At 35.2% G+C, this 25,948-nt stretch overlaps 1 protein-coding gene across 1 annotated transcript in view; it reads right to left on the bottom strand.

Moving 5' to 3' along the window:
- Window positions 1-699: 699 nt before the first annotated feature.
- SOCS5 (suppressor of cytokine signaling 5) overlaps window positions 700-25,948 on the bottom strand; it is a 66,834-nt gene continuing 41,585 nt past the window's right edge. The window contains exon 2 of the mRNA XM_008575356.1: window positions 700-4,842. Coding sequence (XP_008573578.1) covers window positions 3,223-4,830 — 1,608 coding nt within the window. The 5' untranslated portion in view covers window positions 4,831-4,842 and the 3' untranslated portion in view covers window positions 700-3,222. The remainder of the gene's footprint in view (window positions 4,843-25,948) is intronic.

Raw genomic sequence — 25,948 nt, 5'->3', positions numbered from 1 at the left:
TAATTGGACTCAGTTTTTGTCTAATAATTATATATTTAATTATTACTCTTAATAACTATACTTAAACCAAGTGTTTCTTCTTCAAAAACTTTTTGCTGTGTTCAGCCAGGAAAAACAAAAACAAAAACAAAAACAAAACCCTAATGAGTTCTTTTGCTTTGTAAGGTGAATGTATTACAAACAAGACTATAGTAGCAAGGCTAAACTATAGGTGTACACAGTAACATTTGAATGGTACAAGAATACTCCTCAGGTAATACAGTGCCTATAGAATAAGGTCTCTAAATGATTTAAAATCAGATAGCAATATTATTGTCTAAAGGAATATTAACATCATAAATGTATACGTGTATATATATGTATGTATACATATATAAATATACACATTTCATATATATATAGAGAGATGTATACGTGTATATATATGTATGTATACATATATAAATATACACATTTCATATATATATATATAGAGAGAGAGAGACAGGTGTGTGTGTAGGAAAAGGTAGAGAATGAATGAAAGAATGAGAATGAACATGAATCAAAGGAACCTTTCCTTGGATTAACTATTTCACCATAAAGATGTATCCCAACTTCTAAAGAATTTCCTTGTTTGTTTTAAAATGCTCTTCAAAAAGACCATAAACACAAATTTAGTTGACAGGTTACAATGAGATTCAGAAAAGGACACAGTGAATATAGACTTAGGTGCAATTTCATGCTGGTGATTTTTCTTTTTTAAAATGTAAGCCACTAATATTTTAAGAAAAAATTTTAAACCAAAAGTTGCATATTAATATTATACACAAACTGAAACATAAGTGACTTTAGCACAGTGTATACATGCTCACATAAACTCAAATAGTTACACATTTAAAACAATTTCCATTTAACATATGAAAGTTCTGAAATACACAGAATCATTAATATTTTCCATAAAACTACAGTTAGAACATCAATTTGCTACAAGCATATAAAAACATCAAGTGCTTTCTTGTAGTTTCAAGTTACCTCTCTAAAACATGATCTTGCTTGCATATATAATCCTTCACCAATAATCAGTATGGACTTTTTTTTTCTCAAGAGGTTTATTTTCCAGGTACATTATAAGCTCAAGAAAACGGACCCAACAAGTATGCAGTATAATTATGTCAAAACAACTTAATTACACATAATGCTTTAAAGTAGGTTTGGATGAAGTTCTCAAACACTTTGGTATATGCTCTTCAGGGACTTCTATTAGAAATAACAGATATTATAAGTCCCTTCAATCCCCACTTTGCTTTAAAATGGACAAGTCTTTGGTTAAAGTTCTACATTTTGGGCATGTATTATCAATTAGAATGGTCCCCAAATAAATAAATGGTGCTGACGTATTATTAGTTCACAAGACTTCATTTAACCTGTTTCTGATACAGTGGGAGGCTACAGATATTCATTTACTATAATGTCATTAATAGTTTCAATCTTTCACTTACAAGCAGAGAAATCAATAGGTTTATTATTTCTCTGCTAATTTTCTGTTATAACCTAAACTGTACAGTAATTTGTAGTAACTACAGATACTGTTCCACAGTATACATGACAATAATTGGAAGGATGTAGAGCATTGAATTTAGTGTTAGCTTATTATGGTAGTCAATATTAACACTGTACAGTAACTCTGCATTAACTATAGTAGGTTGTCAGGTAATACTTATTTAAAAACCCCAAACCATTCCATTTACAAGAGAAATTGTTGCAAATGTATAAAACAGCAGATATACAAGGAGAACACCAAACATACTTTATTAGCACAAAAAAGCAGCCATAACAAGGCACAGCAAGCAGAAACATACATTAGCAGTCAAAGGGTTAGTGTTGCATACAAATATAGCTTTTCTTTTTGTAGCCTTGGCAATAGCCATAGGGATGTAAAATAACATTCTGTAGCAGCAGGTAAGGAAACTAAGGAGCACTCACCAGAGGTACAGAGCACATTAACAAAAAGACACAAGAATGGATTCGGCTACTTTAGTGCAAAATGTCTACAACAAAACTGTAAATTCAGTTCAATACTAAGAAGCGAACACTAGAACTTGGTATTACTTCCAAAAGAGCTCACTCACGTAGTATTACATATTATTCTAAGTAACAAAAAGGTGCTAAGTTATTTACAGATACAATGGTTGTACAGTACCTTTTAAGTCTGCAATTTAGGTTTCAGATTCTCCATTAAGAATTAACTGCAATGAAATTCTATAAATCATACTTAATTCAGCTATGAGAGTTTACAACAGAGAGATAAATACTGCCATCCAAATTACTAATTACGGTTTAACAATAACTCAACGTTAGCAACCACTGCAGTTACTTTTATCTGACTTATTTGGGCATCTACTCTCATTTTCTTCATGGTTCACAAACCCATCATGGGCACAGGAAAAGATCCAACTTTAATGAAACAACAATTAGACTGCACATGTCAACTTAAAAAAAGTCAAGACTACACTGCAGCAGCTTTCCCAAATACCTGTTTTAAATTAAAGAACTCATTTAAAAAAATTAATACATAGGGCCTTTAAATAAAATTCTATTACTAACTTTGTAAGTCTGAAATTTTATGAATAACTATTTAGAAAACCTGGTTTACTTAACAGTACCTTTTGTGGAAGAGAAAAGGAGACTGACTATAAACTACGTCAACATTTAAGTGAACTGCACTATGCCCCTGTGGCCAGAAAATTGCATTTTGTTTTTAAAAGGAAGGCAATCTTTTATTTTTTTTAGACTTCCAAAGCATGAGTTATAGTAACTACAAACACCACTATTTTTGGAACATTATATAAAAACTATTAGAAAAAATAACTTCAAACATTAGTCACACTGCTGAAATACTCATCCAATATTAATAATTTGTTCTTCAGTAGGAGATAGAATTCTTCTTCATAGCAAATGCTCTGGAGTTGCCTAGCTCAATTACTGCAGCCATTAAAAACCAAACTGTTAACTAAACCGGCAACACGTTTTTGCAGCCTTACTGAATTTCTGTAGCTCTATCCTCCGTTGTTTCAATAGGCACCACGTTTATCTAAGTAACAGCAGATCGCATCTGACAGATACCAACACTAAGCTTACATACTATATGAAAAAACCTAGCACTGATACAGGTATTTGCTATAGGTGTACTGTCTGATGCACATGAAAGCAGACCTAGTTAATGCCCTTTGGGGACAGGAGAATTTACTTTGCCTTGACTGGTTCTCGTTCTAACCAGCGAACCCTAACTTTTTGTTTATAATGATATTCTTTTAAAAAATCCTGTAACATCGATGGTAAAGGGAGCCCATCAATTCCATCATACGTAGTGCACTTGCAGATTACTGCACGACATATATACTGCAGGCTAAAAGGAAAAGTCCTATTTAGTGATATAGTAAGCAATGGTTCAAAAAACATGCAAGAACTGGGATCCTTATAATGTTCTAAAAGTCCTGTTACAGTGGAAGAGTGAAATACACACGGGTCGTGGGCATCAAAACTAAAGTTGTGATTCCACTGCTCAATTCGGGCATGCAGGGATCTGTTGTAGCGGCGGAAGCTCACAGAGAAGAGGTAGTCCTCCTGCGCAGAGTCCCTGAGCAAAAACGTGCCTTCAGGTTTCCCTTCGAGAAGGGCTTCTGCTTCATAACGGTCCATCACTCCCCAGTAACAGGGATTCCCTGTAATCTGAAGCAAATCGGGCACGAGGCAGTGTATGTAATCAATCTGCGTATGGACTTTCCAAGCTCCCTGTCTGCTAACATGGGCATGGCTATCTCCAGAGACCTGCCGCTGCTTCTGCCTCCGTGACTGCAGACACAGGGTAGTTGTGTCCTCTTCTGAGTCACAATTAGCTTGTGGAATTGCACAACTGTCCCCACTTATTTCAGTCATTCCAGGAGCTAACTTTGGTCCCAGTTTATATAATGGATTAACCTGTGCAGTAGCTTCAAATGTATGTATTTGTGCATTGGGAGGGGGATCAACCCCTTCTTCAATACTAAGCCGTCTTCTCTCTCTAAGCCTATCTTCTTCATCTTCTGTAGAAACCAAAGACGGATCAAATGTATCAAAAAACGTTGAATGTGGGCTCACAGGAGCTGTATGCTGTTTAATCAAATGCCATTTTTGAGCTAAATCTGAGCCAGCAGGAAAAGGGCATTTTTCGAGCATTAATTCAGAAAGATGTATTTTTCTTTTATTGGAAAAGAGGGGCTTTGACTGCTTGTTATAAGTTCTCATGGGAAAACACAAGCCCACAGTATCCTGCAACCTCTGTCTCAGAGAGCGACTTCCCACAGTTCTGCCGGAAACACTGTCCATATCGTGCACAGAGCTTACACCATAGCGCCGCTCTCTCCTTTGAAGTCCACTTCGAGTTCTACCAAACTTTTTATCAGTATCCAATGAACTTTGGGTCTTTGTCGAACAGGAATGTTTTTTCTTCCCACCCCACGGAGCGTGTCGAGAGTAGGAATCTCTTCGTGCAAGTCTTGTTCCTGGGGTGACACAAGAATCATTATCCTTTTCAATGCTTATTTCAACAATCTGAGGGATTTCAGTGGCACAATTTTGGTTTCTCTTAGAATTCTTTGAAGGGCTTAATCCCAGTTGTAAGGCAAGATTTTCTCTTAAGGGACTGCTTTGTTGCTGAGGAGCTGGGTCTCCTATACTAATGCTTCTCTCTTTGACAGACAAACATCTGTTGGAGTTCATGTCCACATTTTCACTACGGCTTCCTCCCTCATGACTGAAGAGATTCTGACATCTGTATTTGAAGTTATTCCACATTTTCCCCACTTTATCCATTGATTATAAGATCTAAAGACAAACAGCAAAAGAAGAAAAATACATTAATCCAAGTGGCATGTGAAGACAGAAAAGGCACAAGTACCCACACCCCTTCTGATTGGGAATTTCAACGATACTGGTAAAGAATTTGCCTTACATTGCCCTGCTAAAGTGATGAGGCAAACATTCTGTTGGGTAATAATAAGGCCACCGGGCCCTCTGGCAACACTGACCATTGTTAAAGCTAGTCCTTACTTCCCATTTCCTTTCAGGGAGAATATTCTGAACTCAGGTGAAAGGAAACAAACACTCTCAAACTCTGTTTTCTTTTTCCCATGCATCAATCTAATTTCGTTATCACACTGATTTCTGTCTCCTTACTTCGAGTATTACAAAGGCAAAATATGTTCTGTATTGTTGAAACACATCTGTATTCAACTTTCCAAAAGTTATAACCAGGACCAAATTTATGTAACACACTAAAATTAGTTCAAAAACCACGTCCCAATTTCATTTATCAACCCCTTCCCTGATATTCTAACTAAAGTTTATAGGTTAATCACTTGTTCAAAGGTACTTCAAAAACTTCATGGAAAGATTCATATTTTTTTTAATTCCATTTTTCCCTGAACATTTTGAAGTACTCTTGTAAAGACCCCGTATCTTCCCTTTCCCACCCTATCATGTATCACATTTTATCCATTATTTTGAACAAGCAATTTGAGTACAAAGGAAAATAGGAAGAAAGAAAGAGAATATAATATTTAGGAAAGGTGTCTTTAAGTTTCCCAATTCTTAACCTTGAAAGAGTATGGAAATACAGTAATAGAAGAAAAAAAACTACGATAATGTAGTAGTTAACAAAACAAAAACAAAAATCATGCAATTTGACATCTTTGTTCTTTCTCCTTAAAAAAGAAAAACAAAACTCTAAAACTGTTTATGGCACTTTACAAATAAATTCATTTAAGATTTCATTGACAGGCACACTGTCTCATTCAATACCCTGAAAGTCAACATCAAAAGAAATGGAAAAACCTAAACTTCAAATGTTTTTGTCACATCATAATGACAGGAAAACTTTTCTAAAAAGGTTTCTGTTTCTATTTTGCCATTTAATATGGCACTTTTAACTCTTTTTTCTGAATTTTTGTTCATATTTATCATCTCATTATGCACCATTCTTCACAGTTCAGCATCAGTATTGGAAAACTATTTGGATATTTTCCCTTAGTAAGAGACATTATAGCTGATCTTTCCATAATTTTGACTAATTCTCTTTGTCATAAATATTTGCATTTTCAAGAAGCTAAGAGAACAACAGAGAATAAACTTTCTTGAATGAATTATATAACTTCCCATTAGTTTCTTACATAAAGGGCTCTTGGACTAACAGCAACACCAACACAGAGAATTTATGTTCATGATATCATGAAATGTACTTTCAGATAATTTATTCTTTATGAAAAGCATACTGTAGGTGCATAAGAAGTTTGCATGGTAGTTGGTAGTTGTTCTAATAAAATCTATTAGATGGAACTCTTAAATCTCACAAAAGTCTCAGAACATTGTGCCTCTTCCCTCTTGCAAAAATCCTCTTTTGTAAGCCTTTTTTGAGGCTTACACCGTTTGAATTTAACATGCTTTGTTATCACTTATTCTTCTGAAATTAAGATTTCAAGTTCCTTCCTCATAGTCCTGTTAAGATAGCCACACTCTTGATGACTCCATTATCTTTGTATATGTACTCGTCCAATATCCTAGCCCCTTTCTATCATAGTTTCTTTCTTCTCATTTATTTTTAAAGCTGCTTTTTATTTTAACCTAATTCATATATTTATAGTTTCGAGATCAAATATTACTACAAGCCTTCTAACAAAAAACAGCACCACCCACCACACTTCCCATCCTTGATTCCCTGAGAGTGGGAATCAAGGAAATTACCTTAAATGCTTTTAGCTGTTTTTGCTGGCATTTTCCCTCATTTCTAGATAACATGTCAATATTGCTGTTTGTTGATTTTCCAGTTTTGGACATTATCTACTGACTTCACACTATGGAAGATGATGGTTTTAGATTTTTTTTTTTTTAACCATAACCTCAATATACATTTCTCTTTATCCCTCTTTCCCAGAACAGTTATAGTATATTTTTTGGTTAAATTAATATTCAGTGTTTTCATTATGACCATATGAATACTGTACATAGTTGAGACATTTTTCCTTCCTTGTACAATCATTTGTTTTTCCTAGAACGACCTCTTTTTGTTTGCTTGGTTTTCTCTGTAACTATTGCATTTTCTCAAAATCTTTAACAGAATTGTAAAACACCTCTCAATAAAATCAGACACTGCCTGCACAGTCCTGTCCAACCTTCCTTTATGATTATTCTAGCCATTCTCTTTACCTCTCTCATGAAAATGTTCTATTTCATCCTGTTTTTTATTTTTTTCAGAATAAAATTCTAGGTTGGAAATAATTTACCCTCAGAATTTTGAGGGCAGTATCCTACTGTTTCCTAGTTTCTAGCATGGCTGTTGTAAAGTCCAATATCATACAATTCCCAGTCTCTTGAATGTGACCGGTTTTTATTTTCTGAAAAATTATAGCTTCTCCTGCTTCTCCTTAGTGTGGGCCTTTTTTCATTCATTGTGCCAGGCCTTTTCAATTTGTCCTCTCCACTGCCCTCCACCCTCCCTTTTTTATTTTTTTCTCTTTTTTACTGACCAGTAACGGGATTGCAACCCTCGGTGTCGTGCCCGTACCGGGGACCGGCAACGGGATCTGCAACCCTCGGTGTTGCGCCCGCACCGCGCTCAGCCAGTGAGTGGGAACCAGTCTCCACATGGGATCCGAACCCTCGGCGGGAGCGCCGCCGTGCTCCCAAGTGTAGTGCGCCATCGGGCCGGCCCCACCCTCCCTTTTGAAAGTCCTTTTCATTAGACACTAGACCTCCTAGATTGATCTTTTGATTCTCTTATATTTTCTATTTTGCACTTCTTTTCCTTTTCTACTTTCTGGTAGATTTCTTTAGGTTCACTTTCAAACACTTCTAATATTGTTACAATTTATTATCACAATTTTAATTCCAAGACTCTTTTCTCGTTTTCTGAATGTTCTTTTTAATAGCATCCTATTCCAGTTTCTTGGATGTAACATATCATTTCTCTGAGGATACAAACTTTTAAAATATTTTCTTCCTTTTTTTAAAACACCTTAAATATTTAAATCTGTTTCTTCTCAGTACCTTTTTTCTCCTTGAATCTTTAGGTCTCTGTTTGTCATTTTAGAAGCTTTCGATCATCCCTGGCTGTCCATCAGCACTAAACTGCTGATTAGAAGCTCTGTCTGGGGTTGTTGGATGGAATGTTCTGCAGATATCTGCCAAGTCCAATTGGTCTAGAGTGTCATTTAGATCTTGTGTTTCTCTGCTGATTCTTTGCCTAGATGATCTGTCTAATATTGATGGTGGGGTGTTCAGGTTCCCTGCTCTTATGGTATTAGTGTCTATTTCCTTCTTTAGGTCTAATAGCGTTTGCTTTATAAATCTGGCTGCTCCGACATTAGGTGCGTATATATTTATGATTGTTATGACTTCTTGATGGATGAATCCTTTTATCATTAAGTAGTGGCCCTCATTATCTCTTTTTATATTTTTTAGTTTAAAGTCTATTTTATCAGGTATAAGACTAGCTACTCCAGCTCGTTTTTCATTTCTGTTTGCATGGTAAATCTTTTTCCTTCCTTTCACTCTTAGTCTATGTAAGTCAACCTCAGAATATTCATTCTTCTCATCAGCACATGGATCATTCTCCAGGATGGATCAAATGTTAGGTCACAAATCAAGTCTTAACAAATTCAAAAAAATTGGAATTATCCCATGAATTTTTTCAGAACACAATGGATTAAAATTAGAAATCAATAACAAACGAAATTCTGGAAACTATACAAACACATGGAAATTAAACAGCATTCTACTTAATGACATATGGGTCCAAGAAGAAATCAAACAGAAAATCAAAAAATTTATTGAAACTAATGAAAACAACAATGCGTCATACCAAAACCTGTGGGATACTGCAAAAGCACTACTAAGGGGGAAATTTATCACATTAAATGCTTACTTCAGAGGAATGGAAAGATGGCAAGTAAACGACCTTAAAGAACTGAAAAAAAAAAAAAGAACAATCCGAAACCAAAGTTAGCAGACAGAAAGAAATCATTAAGATCAGAGCAGAACTTAATGAAATTGAAACCCCAAAAATGATACAAAAGATCAATGAATCAAAAAGTTGGTTTTTTGAAAAGATAAATAAAACTGACAAATCATTAGCATGGCTAACTAAAAAAAGGAGAGAAGACCCAAATAACAAAAATTAGAAATGAAAAAGGTGATATTACAACTGATACCTCTGAAATACAAGGAATCATGAGAGACTACTATAAACAACCATATGTCAACAAATTTGAAAATCTGGAGGAAATGGATAAATTTCTGGACAGATAAAAACTATCAAAACCAAGCCAAGATGATGTAGAAAATCTGAACAGACAAATATCAATAAAAGAGATTGAAGCTGTTATCAGAAGGCTCCCAACAAAGAAAAGCCTAGGACCAGATGGATTCACAGCAGAATTCTACCAAACATTCAAAGAAGAATTGACACCATTTCTCTACAAACTATTCCAAAAGATTGAAACAGAGGCAATTCTCCCAAACTCATTCTATGAAGCAAACATCACCCTGACACCCAAACCAGGTAAAGATACAACAAAAAAAGAAAACTACAGGCCAATATCCTTGATGAATGCAGATGCAAAAATCCTCAATAAAATAATAGCTAACAGAATACAGCAACACATTTGCAAATTTATACACCATTACTTGTCAGACTGTTAACAAAATGCAGACCAGAACCAGTTCATGGACCATACTTTGAGTAGCTCTGGTCCTGGGGTTGTGCTGTCCAATCAATGTGGCTATTGAGTCCTTGAATTGTGGCTTGCGCCATAATAATCATATACAGTGTATATTGACAAAATTAAAAAATAAATAAATAAATAAATAATTTAAAAAAAAAAAATAAATAAATGTGGCTTACTAGAAAATTTAAAATTACATACATGGTTCAGATTATATTTCTACTGGATAGTACTGATCCAGAGCAGGGGTAAGCACACTACAGCCTGAGGGTCAAATCTGGCCTGTGGCCTATTTTTGTAGGGACCCCAGTTAAGAATGGTTTTTATATTTTTATAAGGATAACAAAAAAACCCCCAAAACCCACAAAAGAACATTCAACAGAGACCACATGTATTCTGCAAAGCCTGAAATATTTTCTTTTTGGCACTTTTCAAAAAATGGTTACTGACTTTAGTCTAGAATACATAAGATAAAAAACTATACCATTCTAGATGCTAGAAGAGCCATATACAGCAAGTCCGGAAGTCTAACTCTCTTCTCCACGTTTACAAGATAAATTTTGTAACTATCTAAAGACATTTCTCTGGGCTGGCCCGTGGCTCACTCGGGAGAGTGTGGTGCTGATAACACCAAGGCCACGGGTTCGGATCCCATATAGGGATGGCCAGTTAGCTCACTGGGTGAACGTAGTGCTGAGAACACCAAGTCAAGGGTTAAGATCCCCTTGCCAGTCATCTTTTTAAAAAATAAATAAATAAAAATAAATAAATACATAACGATATTTCTCTGACAAACAAATCATACCTGAAAAATGACTGTTTTAGAAAGTAACCAAACCTAAAACAACTCATCTCCTTATACAGCTCTTTATAAGTTGTATGAACGAGTAGGACATGTGGAAAACATTTGTAGTTGCCAGGACACAGAAGACAATAGATAGAGAGCATGACATTTAGTTCTCTATGCCCAATATAGAGACTGTTACCAGACTGCATTGTGCCAAAATATTCTCATTTAAAGAAAAGCTATTGTGCTTCCACACCACTTGGGGAAAGAACATGAATTTTTCTTGACATGGGAATGGTATGTGGGCAGTTATAATACTGGGAAAGAGAAAATACTGACAGTAATTTACAGAATATAGTCCACATAAGAATCAAGAAAGCATTTCAACTATCTTAATATTTACAATGTTAGGTTTTAAGTTGTTTGTTTTGTTGTTAAATTTTTAGAAATGTGTTTAGGATAGAGCTGAAACCCTGTAATTTGAGATCTAAATTACAGCTCTATTTTAATTACATTACGGTTTACATAGTTATATAGGGCTAAAAAAAAGGTGTTAAATTACAATTGCATTGCTTCTGTCATCAAAGTTCATCATCTGTTACAATCTTTCACATTTCTACATATACTTAGCTATCCCTAAAACTATCCAAAGCAAATTTCTAAAAAGTCATTCCTTCCCCTAAGGAATCATAATTTAAAAATAATTTTATAGGATCTGGCTGGTTATCTCAGAGGTTAGAGCATGGTTCTGATAACACCAAGGTCCAGGGTTGGATCCCTGTACTGGCAAGCCACCAAAAAAAAAAAAAAAAAGATTTTATAATGCCTTTGTAAGTTAAATGGCTTTTTTTGAAAAACTGTATTTAACAGGATAAGCTACAAATCAGAATTCTAAAAAATCAGAGGTCAAATTCCATCTACAAAAATTTACACGTTAAAAAAATAAAAGACTACAGTCAGTGGTCCTCCTAATGCCAAGGAGTATCTATTACAAAATTTCCACAAAACAGAGTAATTGAAATAGTTCCTGGGAGTTCATTTCAATGGGACTTAATCCACCCTTTACGAGAAATGAACAACTTTTAAGACGATATTGCATGCCATAGTTAATTAACCTAATGAGATATGGGAGAGTGGGGAGTTTGACTAAGTTGAATAACTTTGAAATACTCAATAAAAGTAAAATACTTAGGCAATTAAATTAGGTATAAGCAAGAAAAAAGTTTAAAGATCTGTAAGAATTCTAAACTCAGAATGTATCAGAAGAGTCTAAATTCTTGTTCTACTTAAAAACCCAAACTGAAATCTTAGGTGATACATTATGGGTATGGTTTCTGCATGACAGACAATATGGATCTGCAACTAGTGTGTCTACTCTCAGACAAAAGGCCTTGAAGGCTCCTTAATCAAAGATTGATAAATGAACAGTTATATTCTTAAAGTTAGAGTAAAATACTTAAAGTATATATCACTTTTTATGATTTCTTATTTTATTAGAATTTATAGACAACTGGTCCTGACTGAATCAGATAAGAGGCCTTCCATGACAATCATTTAATTAAGATTTATAACAGTGCCAGGATTAAGTAGTACAAAGTCCTAATGATAACGGGGAGACATTACCTAATTTGGGGGTTGGTAAGCAACGAAGAATTCTCTGAGTTGATATTTCAAAATTTTGTCCTGAAGGGATGAATAGGAATGAATTAGGACAGTGCTGTTTGGGCAGAGGGCACAGCATTTACAAAGGTCTTGAAACAGGAATAAGCATGGCGTGAACAATGGCTGAAGTTAACATAGCCTAGTAGAGGGGAACAGCGCCAAGATGAAGTTAGAGAGGTAGGCCTTGTAATCCACGTTAAAAGAACAAGGATGGATACTGATACAGCACTGAAGACTACTGTAGAGGTCCAAGTAAGAGTGTGACTAGGTTGGTAATAGCAGAGATGGATATGAGATGTTTAGAAGTCAAATCTACAGGATTGATGATTGACTGGAAATGGGGAATGAGGAAAAGGGAGGTGTCAAAACGACGCTAAGTTTCTGGTTTGGGCAAATGGGTGGATATAGATGCTATTTCAGAGACAGGAAACACAGTTTTGGCAAGTGAGGGTTTGGAGAGAGTTAATGAATTCCATTTAGAAAATGCTGCAGTTGTAGCTGTCATGGAGACATCTAAGTGAATGCTCATTAGTCCATTAGTATACATTTATATAATAGAGTATTATATACCAGGGATAAGAAACTACAGCTACGTGCATCAATACACATGAATCTCAAAAACATAATGCTTAGAGAAAGAGATGTTAAAAGATGATTACATCCACTATAAATCAATTTACGTTTGAAATAAAATATATTGTTTTAAATAAAAATATAAAAAGCAAGGGAATGTCAGTAAAGTCAGAATAATGGCTTCCTACTCGGGGGAGGGACACAGAAGTAGGAGAGGCACTCAGGAGGCTTCTAAAACATTGATGATTTTCTATTTCTTAGCCCGAGAAACGGTTTTTGCTTATTAATCATTCTTTAGACTGCACTTACAATTTTATATACTCTTCCCTGTACATGATATGTTGCATAATAAAATTTTAAAAATTACACAGGACACACTTTGACCACAATGGGAATCAGTAATCAAATACTAAACAAAAAACTAAGGAAAAATAAAAAGCTCTCAACGCTTAAGTAACAAAGGAATTCAAAACTAAAAACTATAAACTATTTAGAAAATAGCATATTAATATTTTGGGTATATTTTTCTGCATGATAATTTAGTGATACTTATCAAAATGATCTTAATCTTTTAACTTGGCAATTACATATTCTAAACTAGACTCTAAAGACATCAATGTTTTTTTAAAAAAAGAAGAAAACACTAAACAGGTTTCTCTAATGTAGTATTCACCAAACATTTTCTATAAAGGGCCAGATAATAAATAAACATTTTTGGTTTTGTGGGCCACACCGTCTCTCTGGCAACTACTAAACTCTGCCATTGTAGCCTAAATGCAGCCAGAGACAATATGTAAATGAATAAACATGCCTGCATGTCAATAAAATTTTATTTATAGTCAGTGAAATTTGAATTTCATATTATTCTCATTTGTCACAAAATATTATTCTTCTAATTTTTAAAAATTCATTTAAAAATATAAAATCCATTCTTAACTCATGGGCTGTACAAAACACGTGGTGGGCCAGATTTGGCCTGTGGGCTATATATAGTTTCCCAACCCTTGATACAGTACGACATAAACCTTTGATATTACATTTACTAAAACTAATGTTCATTCTACAGAACTGTCTGGGGAACAATACTCTAAGAGGATTGGTCTAGTGACCATCCACAATACTCTATGTGGATGGTCACTAGAGCATAAACGTGAAAAAATTGGAAACTATTTCTTGTAAAATAAAACAGACACATATTATAGAAGAATTAAAACACTACATAAACATATTTTAAAAAATCTAACTTTCACTGGAACTCTTACCACCCAGACATAATCACTGTTAATAATCTGATGAATATCTTTCCATATGTTCTTTTATGCAAAAAGCTGTACATAATCTCTTATAATTAAAAAAAAACCAACTTCATTTTTGTGTCTATAACCTTTACTTCTTGTAAAATATATTTTTCTTTTTTTTAGTTACCTATGTCAGAGATGGGATCAGACTAGCAAAAGAGAAAAACCTCTAGCAGTTATGTATTTTTAAATTATAGATAAATCCAAGAGTCTTTGAAGAGAGCAAAAAAAACAAACTTCTGGAAAGCTTAATCTTGAAAAAAAGAGAATAACGATGATGACAGAGATGTCTGTGATAACTTAGTGGATGCTGACCAGGTGCCAGGCACTAATATAAGCATTTTACTTCTCCCAACAACACTGTAATAATTATCTCAATTTTATAGATGTAGAAATTCATACATCTGAGAGATTAATAACAACCTGGACTTCAGATTCTTCCATTATTATTAATCTATTCAGGTTTTCTACCTCTTCTTGAATCAATTTTAGAACTATGTATTAACAACTCTAAGTCTCAGTGTCAATAAGTCATTTAAAACTTCAAAGAATATATCATTTCTATATTTTTCCATAACTGGAGAGTATAAAAAAGATGGAACATCTCTCAAATTATTACACATCCAGCATAACTCTAATATTAAAATTTGACAAAGGCAGCACATGCACACTCAAAAGAAAAATATCAGCCTACTCCATTTCTCTGACCAAAAGAATCCAGAGTAACATGTATATTCATTGACTTCTACCGTGAATGTTTTGATTTCTACACCTATCTATCATGAAACACATAACTTTTAAGAAAAATTTTTATTGGATCATAATTGATTATACATATTTTTGTGGTTCAACACTGACATATGTTGAAATCAATATTACCAGCATATATATTGTTACAAATCGTACTTATTCTTTATGCCTCTAGTCCAATCTCTCCCTATCACCTCTCTCTCCCCCTTCCCACCTCTGATAACCCTAGATTTCTTCTCTCCTTCTGAAAGAGTAATGGTTACTCTGTTGATTTGTTGCCTAGATGATCTGTCCAATGCTGAGAGGTGTGTTCAGGTCCCCTGATATTATGGTAGAGCAGATGCTTCTTCTGTCACTCTGGAATGGGCTTTGTGGAGAGAGACATCTTTTCTTTGGTCTCTGCTGGTGACTCTTCTTGTGTCAATGCTTTCCAATGGCTTGTGGACCATCTGTGTGAAGGCTGTGGCATCTAGCCACTTTTGCGGCAGCCATGGTTATTGTTGTGGTGGGCCACCCACATGGAGGTGATGTTTTTGGCATGCTCCTTGGTGCTGGCGGTGTGCCTGGTTATGGGGGGGGCCCAGTCTCCACTCCATACCTCAGGACTCTGGATAGGCCTCGAGGCATGGAGTGTGCTTGGTTGTGGGACAGGGGTTCAGTACCCGGCTCCAAACCTCAGGTCCCTGGGTGGGCCCTGAGGCACTGGCAGGGTGCACTGTTGTGGGAGGGGAGTCTGGTCCCCAGCTCCAACCTCAGGTCCCCAGGTGGGCCCCAAGGCACTGGGGATGTGCCTGAAACCCATAACCCTTTGAGTAGGGCTGCATACCACTCAGAAATTTTCTTGTATTATTATATCTAATGGATCTGAATGACTAAGCTCTATTGCTTTTCTAGAGTACTACTTTTAACCATATGGTCAGTTAAGAACGTGCTTGTAACCATATGCCTAATTTCAAATGATTAACTTTAAGAAGTTCTTATATTTCTCTCTGCACATTAAGGTATATACAGTGGTCCATTTAAAAAAAGAAGGAAAAAGAAAGAGGACACAGAACCAAATTAAGAGTCAAAGTGTTGCATAGACTCTGCAATAATACCCCTGCCCCCCTCTCTCCCCACACACACAATTTAAAGGCTACTTCTTTTTCTAATAAAAAAGTACTTAGTTTTGCATTTCCATATGTTAAATTTTACCCACACAATTCTAAATTTCATATCACATAGGAGGGTACTCCAGGCCCAGTCTAAATCCTATTCTTAGGCCAAAATCTCATGTAGACACACTGCCTGTGCTTTGCTTAGGGCAGCATATCAAAAAGGGCATAGGCATGAAATAGTCAACACTTGTAGGGGCTGGAAGAATGCTGAATGCCAGTTTTACCACTTCATGTTGTGAACTTGAATGCGTTCCTTCACATTTCTGAAGTCAGATTTGCCTCTTGGTACAACAATAATAATATCTACCTTATGGGCTGGATGTGAAGATTAGAAATATATATAAAGCCTTTGGCTCACAGGAGACACTTAAAAGACAGAGACTTTAAAAAATGTTACCAGTACTTTCTAGCATCTTTAGCTTTTCTTTTTAAAAAACAATTCTTCCTTTAAGTTCTTCTGGGTCATGCCACAAATGTCAATATCTTCCTGTGTATCTGCCAGGCTAAAATGTCTATCAATCGTTACAACTTCTATATTATTTCCTAGGAAACACTATGGGGATTTTAATGTTCCTTAGCATTTGAAAATACATCTACAGCATAAACTAAGGATAGCTAATCTGTGCAGTACTGGGTAAGGTTCAGGAACACAGTCCTTATTCATTTTTTTGGTTTCAAAATTCCTTTTTGGTCTATAAAGCACTGCCACAATTTCAATTTTAATCTAAAGAAACTGTACACTAGAGAAGCATAAAATCCTAATAAGTTATACTTCATTTTCTATGGTGAAAATACCTTACGTAATATACTAACAAATATGCCATTCACTGAAATGTTTCTTATCTGGCCAGCATTATTGGCAGACTGTGGTATAACACATATGCTTTAGATTTAGTGGATCTAAAATCAAATTCAAGCACTCACAGCTGTGTGAGATCTAAGTTTCAGCCTTTCCATCTAAAAATAGGAACAATTACTCTTTCTTACAAGTGTTTTTGGGAGGATAACATGACATAAGGTAAGTACAGCTAAGCAGGGGGCTCAAAAATGTTAGCTTTTGATATGCAACCAATCCAAGGAAGGAGAAGGTACATGTTAGTGACAGTAGCAAAAAACAAGGATGTTTTAAGTCTCAGGAAGAGATTATTGGTGGGTTAGCCTTGCCTTTATCTCCCACCTCCAGCGAGGCTACTTCAGTTAGGCAAATCAAGGAACTCTACTGGGTACTGTAACTGTAAGTGATTAGTATTATCAGCACTGCATCTACACATGCTTCCTGGAGCACAGGGCACCAAAGCCTCCCACAAATCTCCTTTAATGCTAAAAAGGCAGTAAAAAACAAACAAACAAACATAGCAAAACAGCTCTAAATTGAGGAATTTAGTAGATATCTGAATCCAGAAAAGTCTCTGATTTGGGGAACTGCTTAACAGTGAGCTCACTGTGATTCTGCTAATAACTTAAAAGAAATTCAGTTACCAATGAATGGTAAGTGAGCAAATGTAATCTGAACCATTTTCTTCTCTAGGAAGGATAACCATTTTATAAACCCAGCAGTTTAAATAAAGTATCACATGAAATTCAGAGATTCTAAGGACTAAAAGAAAATGATTTTTTTTTGACAATACTTTTCTTTTACTTTTTATCTAACACTGCTTAGACTACATTTATTATCCATTTACAAACTTAAAGATATTACTCTCTTCTATGCCAAATTTTAGGCTTAAAGAAAACCCATAGGTTTCAAATAATTTAGCTTGTAATGAATCCAAGAAAGAAAAAAAAAGCCAATCAGGACAACTTCCCCTTTTTTGATTTAGCTTCTCCACCACCATAAGAAAAAAGAAAATTTAAACATTTCAAAAGTAGTCTATTCTTTAGAAACATATTTGAGAAGGGTACCAGGAAAGGTAAAGGCAAATAATATCTTCTAATCATTTAAGAAAACAAATGTCAAAAGAAGCACGTTGGCCAAAATTATAGACTAGAAACTCCAATTAATATATCTCAGTTCTGTTTTATGTATCACCATGTAACATTCAACTGTATTTTTAAAAAATGGGACAATCAAAAAACCTTTAGCTTATTAAAAGAACTAAAATAAACCTTACCTATCAAAAGCTGAAAAATAAGGGGCCGGCCCGGTGGCGCACTGGATAGTGCGCCGCTTGGGAAGCGCGGCGGCGCTCCCGCCCGAGGGTTCGGATCCCACATACAGACTGGTTCCCGCTCACTGGCTGAGCGAGGCGCGGGAGCAACACCAAGGGTTGCGATCCCGTTGCCGGTCCCGGGTCCGGTACGGGGGCAACACTGAGGGTTGCGATCCGTTGCCGGACACGGAAAAAGAAAAAAAAAAAAAAGCTGAAAAATAAGTAAGCTGAAAAGATTTTTTTAAAAATTCATTTTAACATTTGCTGAATACTATATGTGGAACACATTATGATAAAGTTTAAGCCCTCACATGAGAATACTTAAAGCCCTTGCTCTACACATATTTACTCTAAGCTGACCCACAATTTAAGCAAACTTTATTCTTTGGGCACCAAGTGCATAGCAGATTAGAAACTGCAAATCAGAAAGGGTGTGGGTGTGGTAAGAGAGAAGTGCTATGTGCAAGTAGACTGTCCAGAGCAAAAAACCAAGAAACCTTAAAAAGCATAATAGCCCGAGAGCACAAACCACATGAATATATATTGTAAGATACAAAAAAGGGGAAAAAATGGAGACATAAAACAAATATTTAAAAGATAAGGGACCATTTGAACAACTGTAAATCAATAAATTAAAAAAACTAAAATGGCTAGATTTTTAAAAAATATAAATTGTCAAAATTGACTCAAGAAGAAATAAAAAATCAATAGCCCATAACCTTTAAAGACTCTGAATCAGTTAAGAATTTTTGCACAAGGAGAACACCAGCAGGTTTTCTAGGCAGAAGCCGCCAATCTAACAACTCTGATTTCTAATTACTGATGGCCAGAGTAAAAGGTTCAAAAGAGATGTAATAGCCAGCTCAGCAAGGAAAAGAAAAAGAAATAAATGCATACAAATTAAAAAAGAGGAAATAAAACTGTCCATTTTCAAATGACATGATCATCCACATAGAAAACCCTAAGGAGTCTTTAAAAAAATCCCCCCCCAAAACACCCTGGCTAAATAAGTGAGTTCAGGGGGTCACAGGGTACAAGATCAACACATGAAAATCAATCACATAACTATATACTAACAATAACCATGTAGAAACCAAAACTAAATGAGATACAGCATAGAATATGATCTTAAAGGGTAAGGCAACAGGCTGATAGATATCTTTCAAATTATTCCTTCAGCAAGACTTCTAACTTCTATATGCTCCAGAAGGATGAGATTCAAATGGCAAGGGGAAAAATATGCTAGATATTTTAGAGTTACCACTGCCTTTATACTTACCCTAGGAAGTAGTAAACTATAAGAATGGGGTCTACAGTCTACTCCACAGACATATCAGGTCCACCCCTCTTTATCTCCACTGCTCCTCTCCCACCTTCAGTCTTCATCATCATTTGCATGGATCAATTGTAACAGCTGCCTAAATAATCTGCCTTCCTCCACTCTCATGCCCATCTAGAACATCTTCCATAGTATTAATTCCAGGATTTCAAACATCAAAAGAAAAAAATCAAGGGACTCTGTGTCTGGCTACTTCCTCCACTGGACCCAAAAGGAGCAAAAAAACAACAGTTAACAGAATGATAATTTAGGAATATAAAGATAATACAGCTGAAATTATATTATATGGAGAATGATGGTGACCAAATGGATGTTTTTATATATATGAAGAGTCTTTCTCTAAAAAGGAGAACTCTGACTGGTAATTCTTCAATCCTTTTGAAGACTAAAACGAACAAACTCTCAGAAAAAAAAATTAATATTTCAAGTGGTTAAAAATGTTAATAAATAACCAAAAGAGACTTGTGAGGAGTCTTTCATGAGAGATGTTAAAGAAAATAAGCAACCCTCTGTCTCTAACCAGCCCAGATAGTTCTTCCTCTATAAGCAACAGATTTAGCTAAACTCAAAGATCTGTGATTTTTTTAAATATCAGAATTTAAAAAATAAACACAGCATTCCACAGACTAAAATTATTTAAAATCTAGCATAGCACAGCAGTTACAATTAACTCCAATCATACCACCTGCCTATTAAATTAAAGTAAAACGTTAATGTGCAACATATTGAGTTATCTAAATAGTCTCACACTTTACAGCTAGTCATGTTTTCAATCAGGTACAAATTTAGTGTTTAATTTAAACACTGTAAGTTTAGTGCCAGCTGCAAAAACACCTAATAGATACAATACAGTTCTTTTAACAAACTTTTCCCTTCTTGTCTCCCCCTAAAGAAAGCTTCCTACACAGTTTAAGGTATAGTTATTTCCCATAAACACAGCTTAAAAATGAGGGTTCTTTTAAAGATAAAGAAAAGCAGGTCTAGACAGTTCCCAAAATGAATTGAGCAGCATAAAATAGAGTTAATTCTCAATATTTTTTGATAATGAAGGAAATGGTGCTTCCCCAAAACTCAAAAAATTCTTAAGACATTCATCAGATTTAAAATGAGGTAAGATTTACTATTTACTTATACATTTCACATTAATTTTTTAAAGTGTAGCAGGTAAAAATTGTGTTATTGCTTGCAGATATTTCTGGGAACCCACTTAATATGGGATAATTCTCTATCTTGTTAAATAACAATAGAATCTTATTTTCGAAATAAAATGTCACTTGGATTTAATGTGGATGAGCCAACCCACAATTGCTATTTTCTAAGTACTAACCAGAAATCACAAATAACTCAAATCAAAATTTATTATTTTGAAATAGCTAGTGTAAAAAATATCTAATAATCCGCAAAGATTTTCTTTTCTCTGTCCCTTATCAAATTACTTCACCAGAAAGATACATATGTGGTTTGTATTATTTCATCTCCCTACACACATACTTTAAACAGAATTACAACTTAATATTATTTCCTCAATTTTATTAAGTTATAAAATAAATGGCCTTATTTATTCCATGTTCTATAAATATTGTATCAGAGACATATTCCTCAAATAAAGACTCCCACAAAAAAATTCCTCTTTGACTTTACTGCCAAAGTTTCTCTCTTTAAGAAAAACTAAAATCACGCCCCCCCCCCCCCCCCCCCCCCCCCCCCCAAATCAACATGCTTCCTTTAGGCAGAAAGCAAGAAAAAGATAGCTCATTGTGTTCTTCCAGATTTTGTGCTATTTATTACCAACAGGAAACCCAAATGGAATGCCTTAGTTTAAATTTCTGATATACATGGAGACTCCTCTCCCAGTTCCTTGTACAACTCTTAATCAATTACCATTATACTAAATATCCAAGATAGGTCTGTTAATCTTTTTTTTTCTTTTTGGAAGTAGATGGAAATAAAAATAAAGTTAACAGTCAAGTTTTCTGAAACTAAAAACCTCTATACTTCTGGGTCTAAAATTGAACAATTTCAAATCTTCCCATAAGAAGAATGGGTGAGAATTTCAAATAAAAATAAAGTTAACAGTCAAGTTTTCTGAAACTAAAAACCTCTATACTTCTGGGTCTAAAATTGAACAATTTCAAATCTACCCATAAGAAGAATGAGTGAGAATTTCAAAGGATTGTAAAAACAGATAAACTCACCATTTAAAAAAGTAGTCAATATAAGAAACCATATGATTTCTCCATGAAGAGGTTGGAAGGAACATTTAAGCAAAATGTTGAAGAAAGAACGCAAAAGGAAATGATCAAAGACTTAATGACATAAAATTCAAAACATCTGCATATCAAAAAATATGCCATAGACAAATTAAAAGGTAAATGATAAGCTGGGTAAAATATTTTCAACATATCACAAAGTATTAATATATTTAACTTATACAAGAAAAACACAACACTTAAATAGAAAATAGCGAAGGGCTGCCCAGAAAAATCACAAATCAGCTGTATACTCAGCCAAATAAATATAATGAAAAGAAGTCATTCTTGGAATTTATCAAAGACATCCAAATTAAAATGTAGTACAAGATTTTTACTTATCAACTTGGCAAAATTTCCTTTTGTTTCCTCTACATTTTAATGGTACTATCTAACATGGATATTGGGAAACTAGCATTTTCACATACTAATGTGAGAACAAAAATCAACATTTTTTTCAAGAAGGAAATTTTATATTAAATATCAAAGCTTTAAAACTACGCATACTTTTTTACCTAACGTTCACAATTAGAAATTTATTCCAAGAAAATAATCAGATAAGGGCATAAAGACTTATGTACAAAGAGATATTCATCATATCATTAGTTATATTAGCAAAAAATTTGCAGAAGTAATGAAGTATCAAAAAAAAAAACTTTTTAAAGAAAAGGTGGGGGCAACAGTGAGGAAGGAAAGAAACATACAAAGAAATGGAGGTGTTAGAGGGACAGAAGAACACAATCAATGGAGAAAGGAAGAACAAATACAGATGTTTCTGCTAAAGCCAGCCTGACTTTCTCAAACAGTGCTGGGGAACAGTGGTAAGTAATACTAGGTTGGGAAGTAGGAAATACCCTTTCCAAAAGAGTGCCAATAATAAATAATGTGCATTCCTTTGTATATAGAGATACTATTTATAGGCTAACCACCAGAAATAGATTACGTGATGCAATAAGATTATTAACAACTCGTACAGCAGAGCTTAGAAGATGACTGTTTCCAAAATGTAATAAAAAAGGAGAAAAGGGAAAAAGCAGTGGTAGGAATGGTAGGTATTCCATTGTTATAAAAATGCTTTTTACTTGTATATCAAAACAGCAGCACTCTAATATGAATTCAACTTCTAAGCATCAGTCACTTACAAATGCAACTGTGAACTTTACTCATTTACCAGTCTCTTCTGGTTTCAAGGTTCTGACACTCAGAGTAGACAAATGTAGGTATGTGTGGTGGAGGAAGGATCCTGATTATAAGTATGAATGTAATGATAATGGAAGTAGGAATTCTCACAGAGATCCAAGAACAAAATCAGTAACACAGTGGGCCTGGGCCTTAAGGATACTGGAACTGAGAACTTGGGCTGTTTCCAGGGCTGCCCTAGGGACCAGCAGCAGGAGCTGCAGGAGTTGGTGGGTCCTCACTCTAGAGCTCTGTTCATTACTGGAACTCAGCAACTCCCATCAGCTTATGGTATCTGATTTGCCTCCAGCCACCAGCTGGCATTTTGCTTCTAGACTCTATTATTTTTCTACCTCACAGGTGCCACCTTCTTCTTCCTCTTCCATTGCTTAACTGACAAATCTGTTTCTTTTTGTGAGTTTTACTATACAGATCATCATGTATATCCTTATGGGAACCTTACTCCACATTATCTACCCTGAGTACATCCAGACTGAAAATTAAAAGCAAGAGCTATATTTCTTTAGCCAATTGCAAGGCCTGTGAGAACCTGACTGGTTAAGTTCACTCCCACTTTGACAAAACTTTCTGTGCTAGTTCACCTGGTTAGCCAGTGGCTGACCTAAGATTGGTGTCTTTAATTTGGGTACCCACGCCCGTCCAATTACCTATGGCCAAGTAAGGTAAGGTCATTCATGATACAGAGCACAGCTGCCTTGGTTTACACCCTCAGCAAATATTTCCCTTAGACATGGCTGTGAGAATAGCAGGAGCTGAAATTACTCAATGATAAATATGTCTTTATGTTATTACATGTTAATACCTTAGGTCCTAGTCCAGCATTTCATAAATCATGTTCCCTGGAATTCTAGTATAGGACAAGATATTAAAAAGTATTCTACAACTAAAAGTTTCAGTTTGAACAAGTTAATGCCTTAGCTCTCTGCGAGAGGATATCCTCCTGGGCATTATTTCCCAAACAATGGCACAGGACACTAACATTCTGTGAATCAGTTTGGAAAATGCTGTCCTATAGTGCTGCAACTTTCTCCACAATCCAGAATCCACTACAACATAAGTTTCAAGAAAGCAGAGATTTTGTTTTGCACCATGCTTGGTACATATCAGATGTTCAAAATATGAACGTGTGTGAAACTAAGTCAGTAAATATGCAGGCTGAAGGGGAAATGGGAAACAGAAGACTAAATGGGAAAAATAAAATCAAGAGGAATACCATTTCTGGTAATAACAGACTCGGATTTTTCATACCAACCTTCCTGCTGAAAACAATGGAAAATCCTATATACCAAAAAAAAAAAAACCCCACAAAAAATCAAAAACACCTGAAAATAAAAGGCTGACAAGATGGTAGAGAACCACCAGACCAAATTCTAAGGGCAAGTGGGAACCCAGAGAGGTAATGGAACCTCCCCTCTCCCCACCAAGACACTCTGGCCCTGAGGGCATTTGCAGCTAGATCTCAACAAATTAGGTCTTTATTTTCAGTGGCCTCAGAGGATAATGGAAACAAATGTCCAGGCAAAGATTCCTCAAAAGGTAGAGAGTCCAAAGGAATTCTTCCCATATTAAATTGACATCCCAAGGGGCTACAACCTCAGGTGAGCTAAACCTAAACCTCAATGCCATCCCCAGGAGACTACAGGAAAGGTTCTTTAAGCCCCAAGAGAAGCAAGAGAAAAAAAGAATGGTGGGTAGGGAACCCAGGAAATGGGTCTCTAAGAAGTTTGACCAGACTGGGCAAGGGTTTGCAGTCTGAGTTTGCACAGAGAATCAATAATCCTATAAACTTCAAACTGCGAAATTCTTTAAAAATATTCCTCAGCTAGTGGTACCATCACACATTCTAGCAGAAGCAAACATAAACCTTCTCTGAAGGAAGACACCTTCATTCTAGTCCTCAAAGAACACCCACAAGTAATTTTAAGAACAATATGCAGTAACAATCAAATACAGCACACACAAAACAAGTCATCATGGCTGAGAACTAGAGTCTACAGGAACAGATTCACAGAGATTCTGGATATTAGAATGACCAGACCGAGATTTTGACACTAATATGCTTATACTATGCATACTCAATAAAAGTCAAACTTGAAAATATTTGTAAGAAACAGGAAACTATAAAAAATGATGTAGAAGATAAGCAAAAAAACCCCAATAAAAGTACACTAGTCCCCCACCTCCTGTTATCTTTGGAAGATATGTTCCAAGACACCCAGTGGATACCTGACACTGTGGATAGTTCCTAACCCTATACTGTACATACTATGTTTTTTTCCTATACATACATACATACACATGATAAAGTTGAATAATAAGGATTAATCAACAACAGCTAATAATAAAATAGAACAATTATAACAATATGGCAGCATCACTTACTCTAGCACTTTGGGGCCATTATGAAGTAAAATAAAGGTTACTTGAATATAAGTACTGCAACACCATGACAGTTGATCTGATAATTAAGACAGCTACTAGGCGACTCATGGGTGGGGAGCATCTACAGCATGCATCCACTGGACAAAAGCATGATTCACATGCCACATGGGGTGGTACAGGGCAGTGTGAGATTTCATTACACTACTCAGAACTGCGCACAACATAAAATTTATAATTTTTTTACTTCTCTAATTTTCCACTTAATATTTTCGGACCTCAGTTGACCATGGGTAACCAAAAACACAGAAAGCAAAACCACAGATAAGGGGGTACTAATGTATCCACAGCCAAATTCTTCCCCAAAAGAAAACCCCAGGCCTAGATCACTTCATTGGTGAATTCTATCATTATTTGAGAAAACAAATTCTAATCTTGCACAAGCTCTTTCTAAATATTTCTCAACTTATTTTATTAGGGAGCATAATTGAATACCAAAGCCTAACAAGTACACTATGAGAAGAAAGAATCAGAATAACCTCAGTCATGAATATAGATACAAGTCTTTTAAGCAAAACACTAGCAAGCTGAATCCAACGATATATAAAAATAATCAAGTTAGATACAACCTAGGAACGCAAGGTTGGATTAATATTAGAAAAGCAATGTA

This window comes from Galeopterus variegatus, unplaced genomic scaffold (assembly GCF_000696425.1).
Source record: "Galeopterus variegatus unplaced genomic scaffold, G_variegatus-3.0.2 Scaffold1172, whole genome shotgun sequence".
Lineage (NCBI taxonomy): Eukaryota > Metazoa > Chordata > Mammalia > Dermoptera > Cynocephalidae > Galeopterus > Galeopterus variegatus.
Note: the sequence above shows the minus strand (reverse complement) of the source record. Positions and strands in the feature narration are given on the sequence as shown.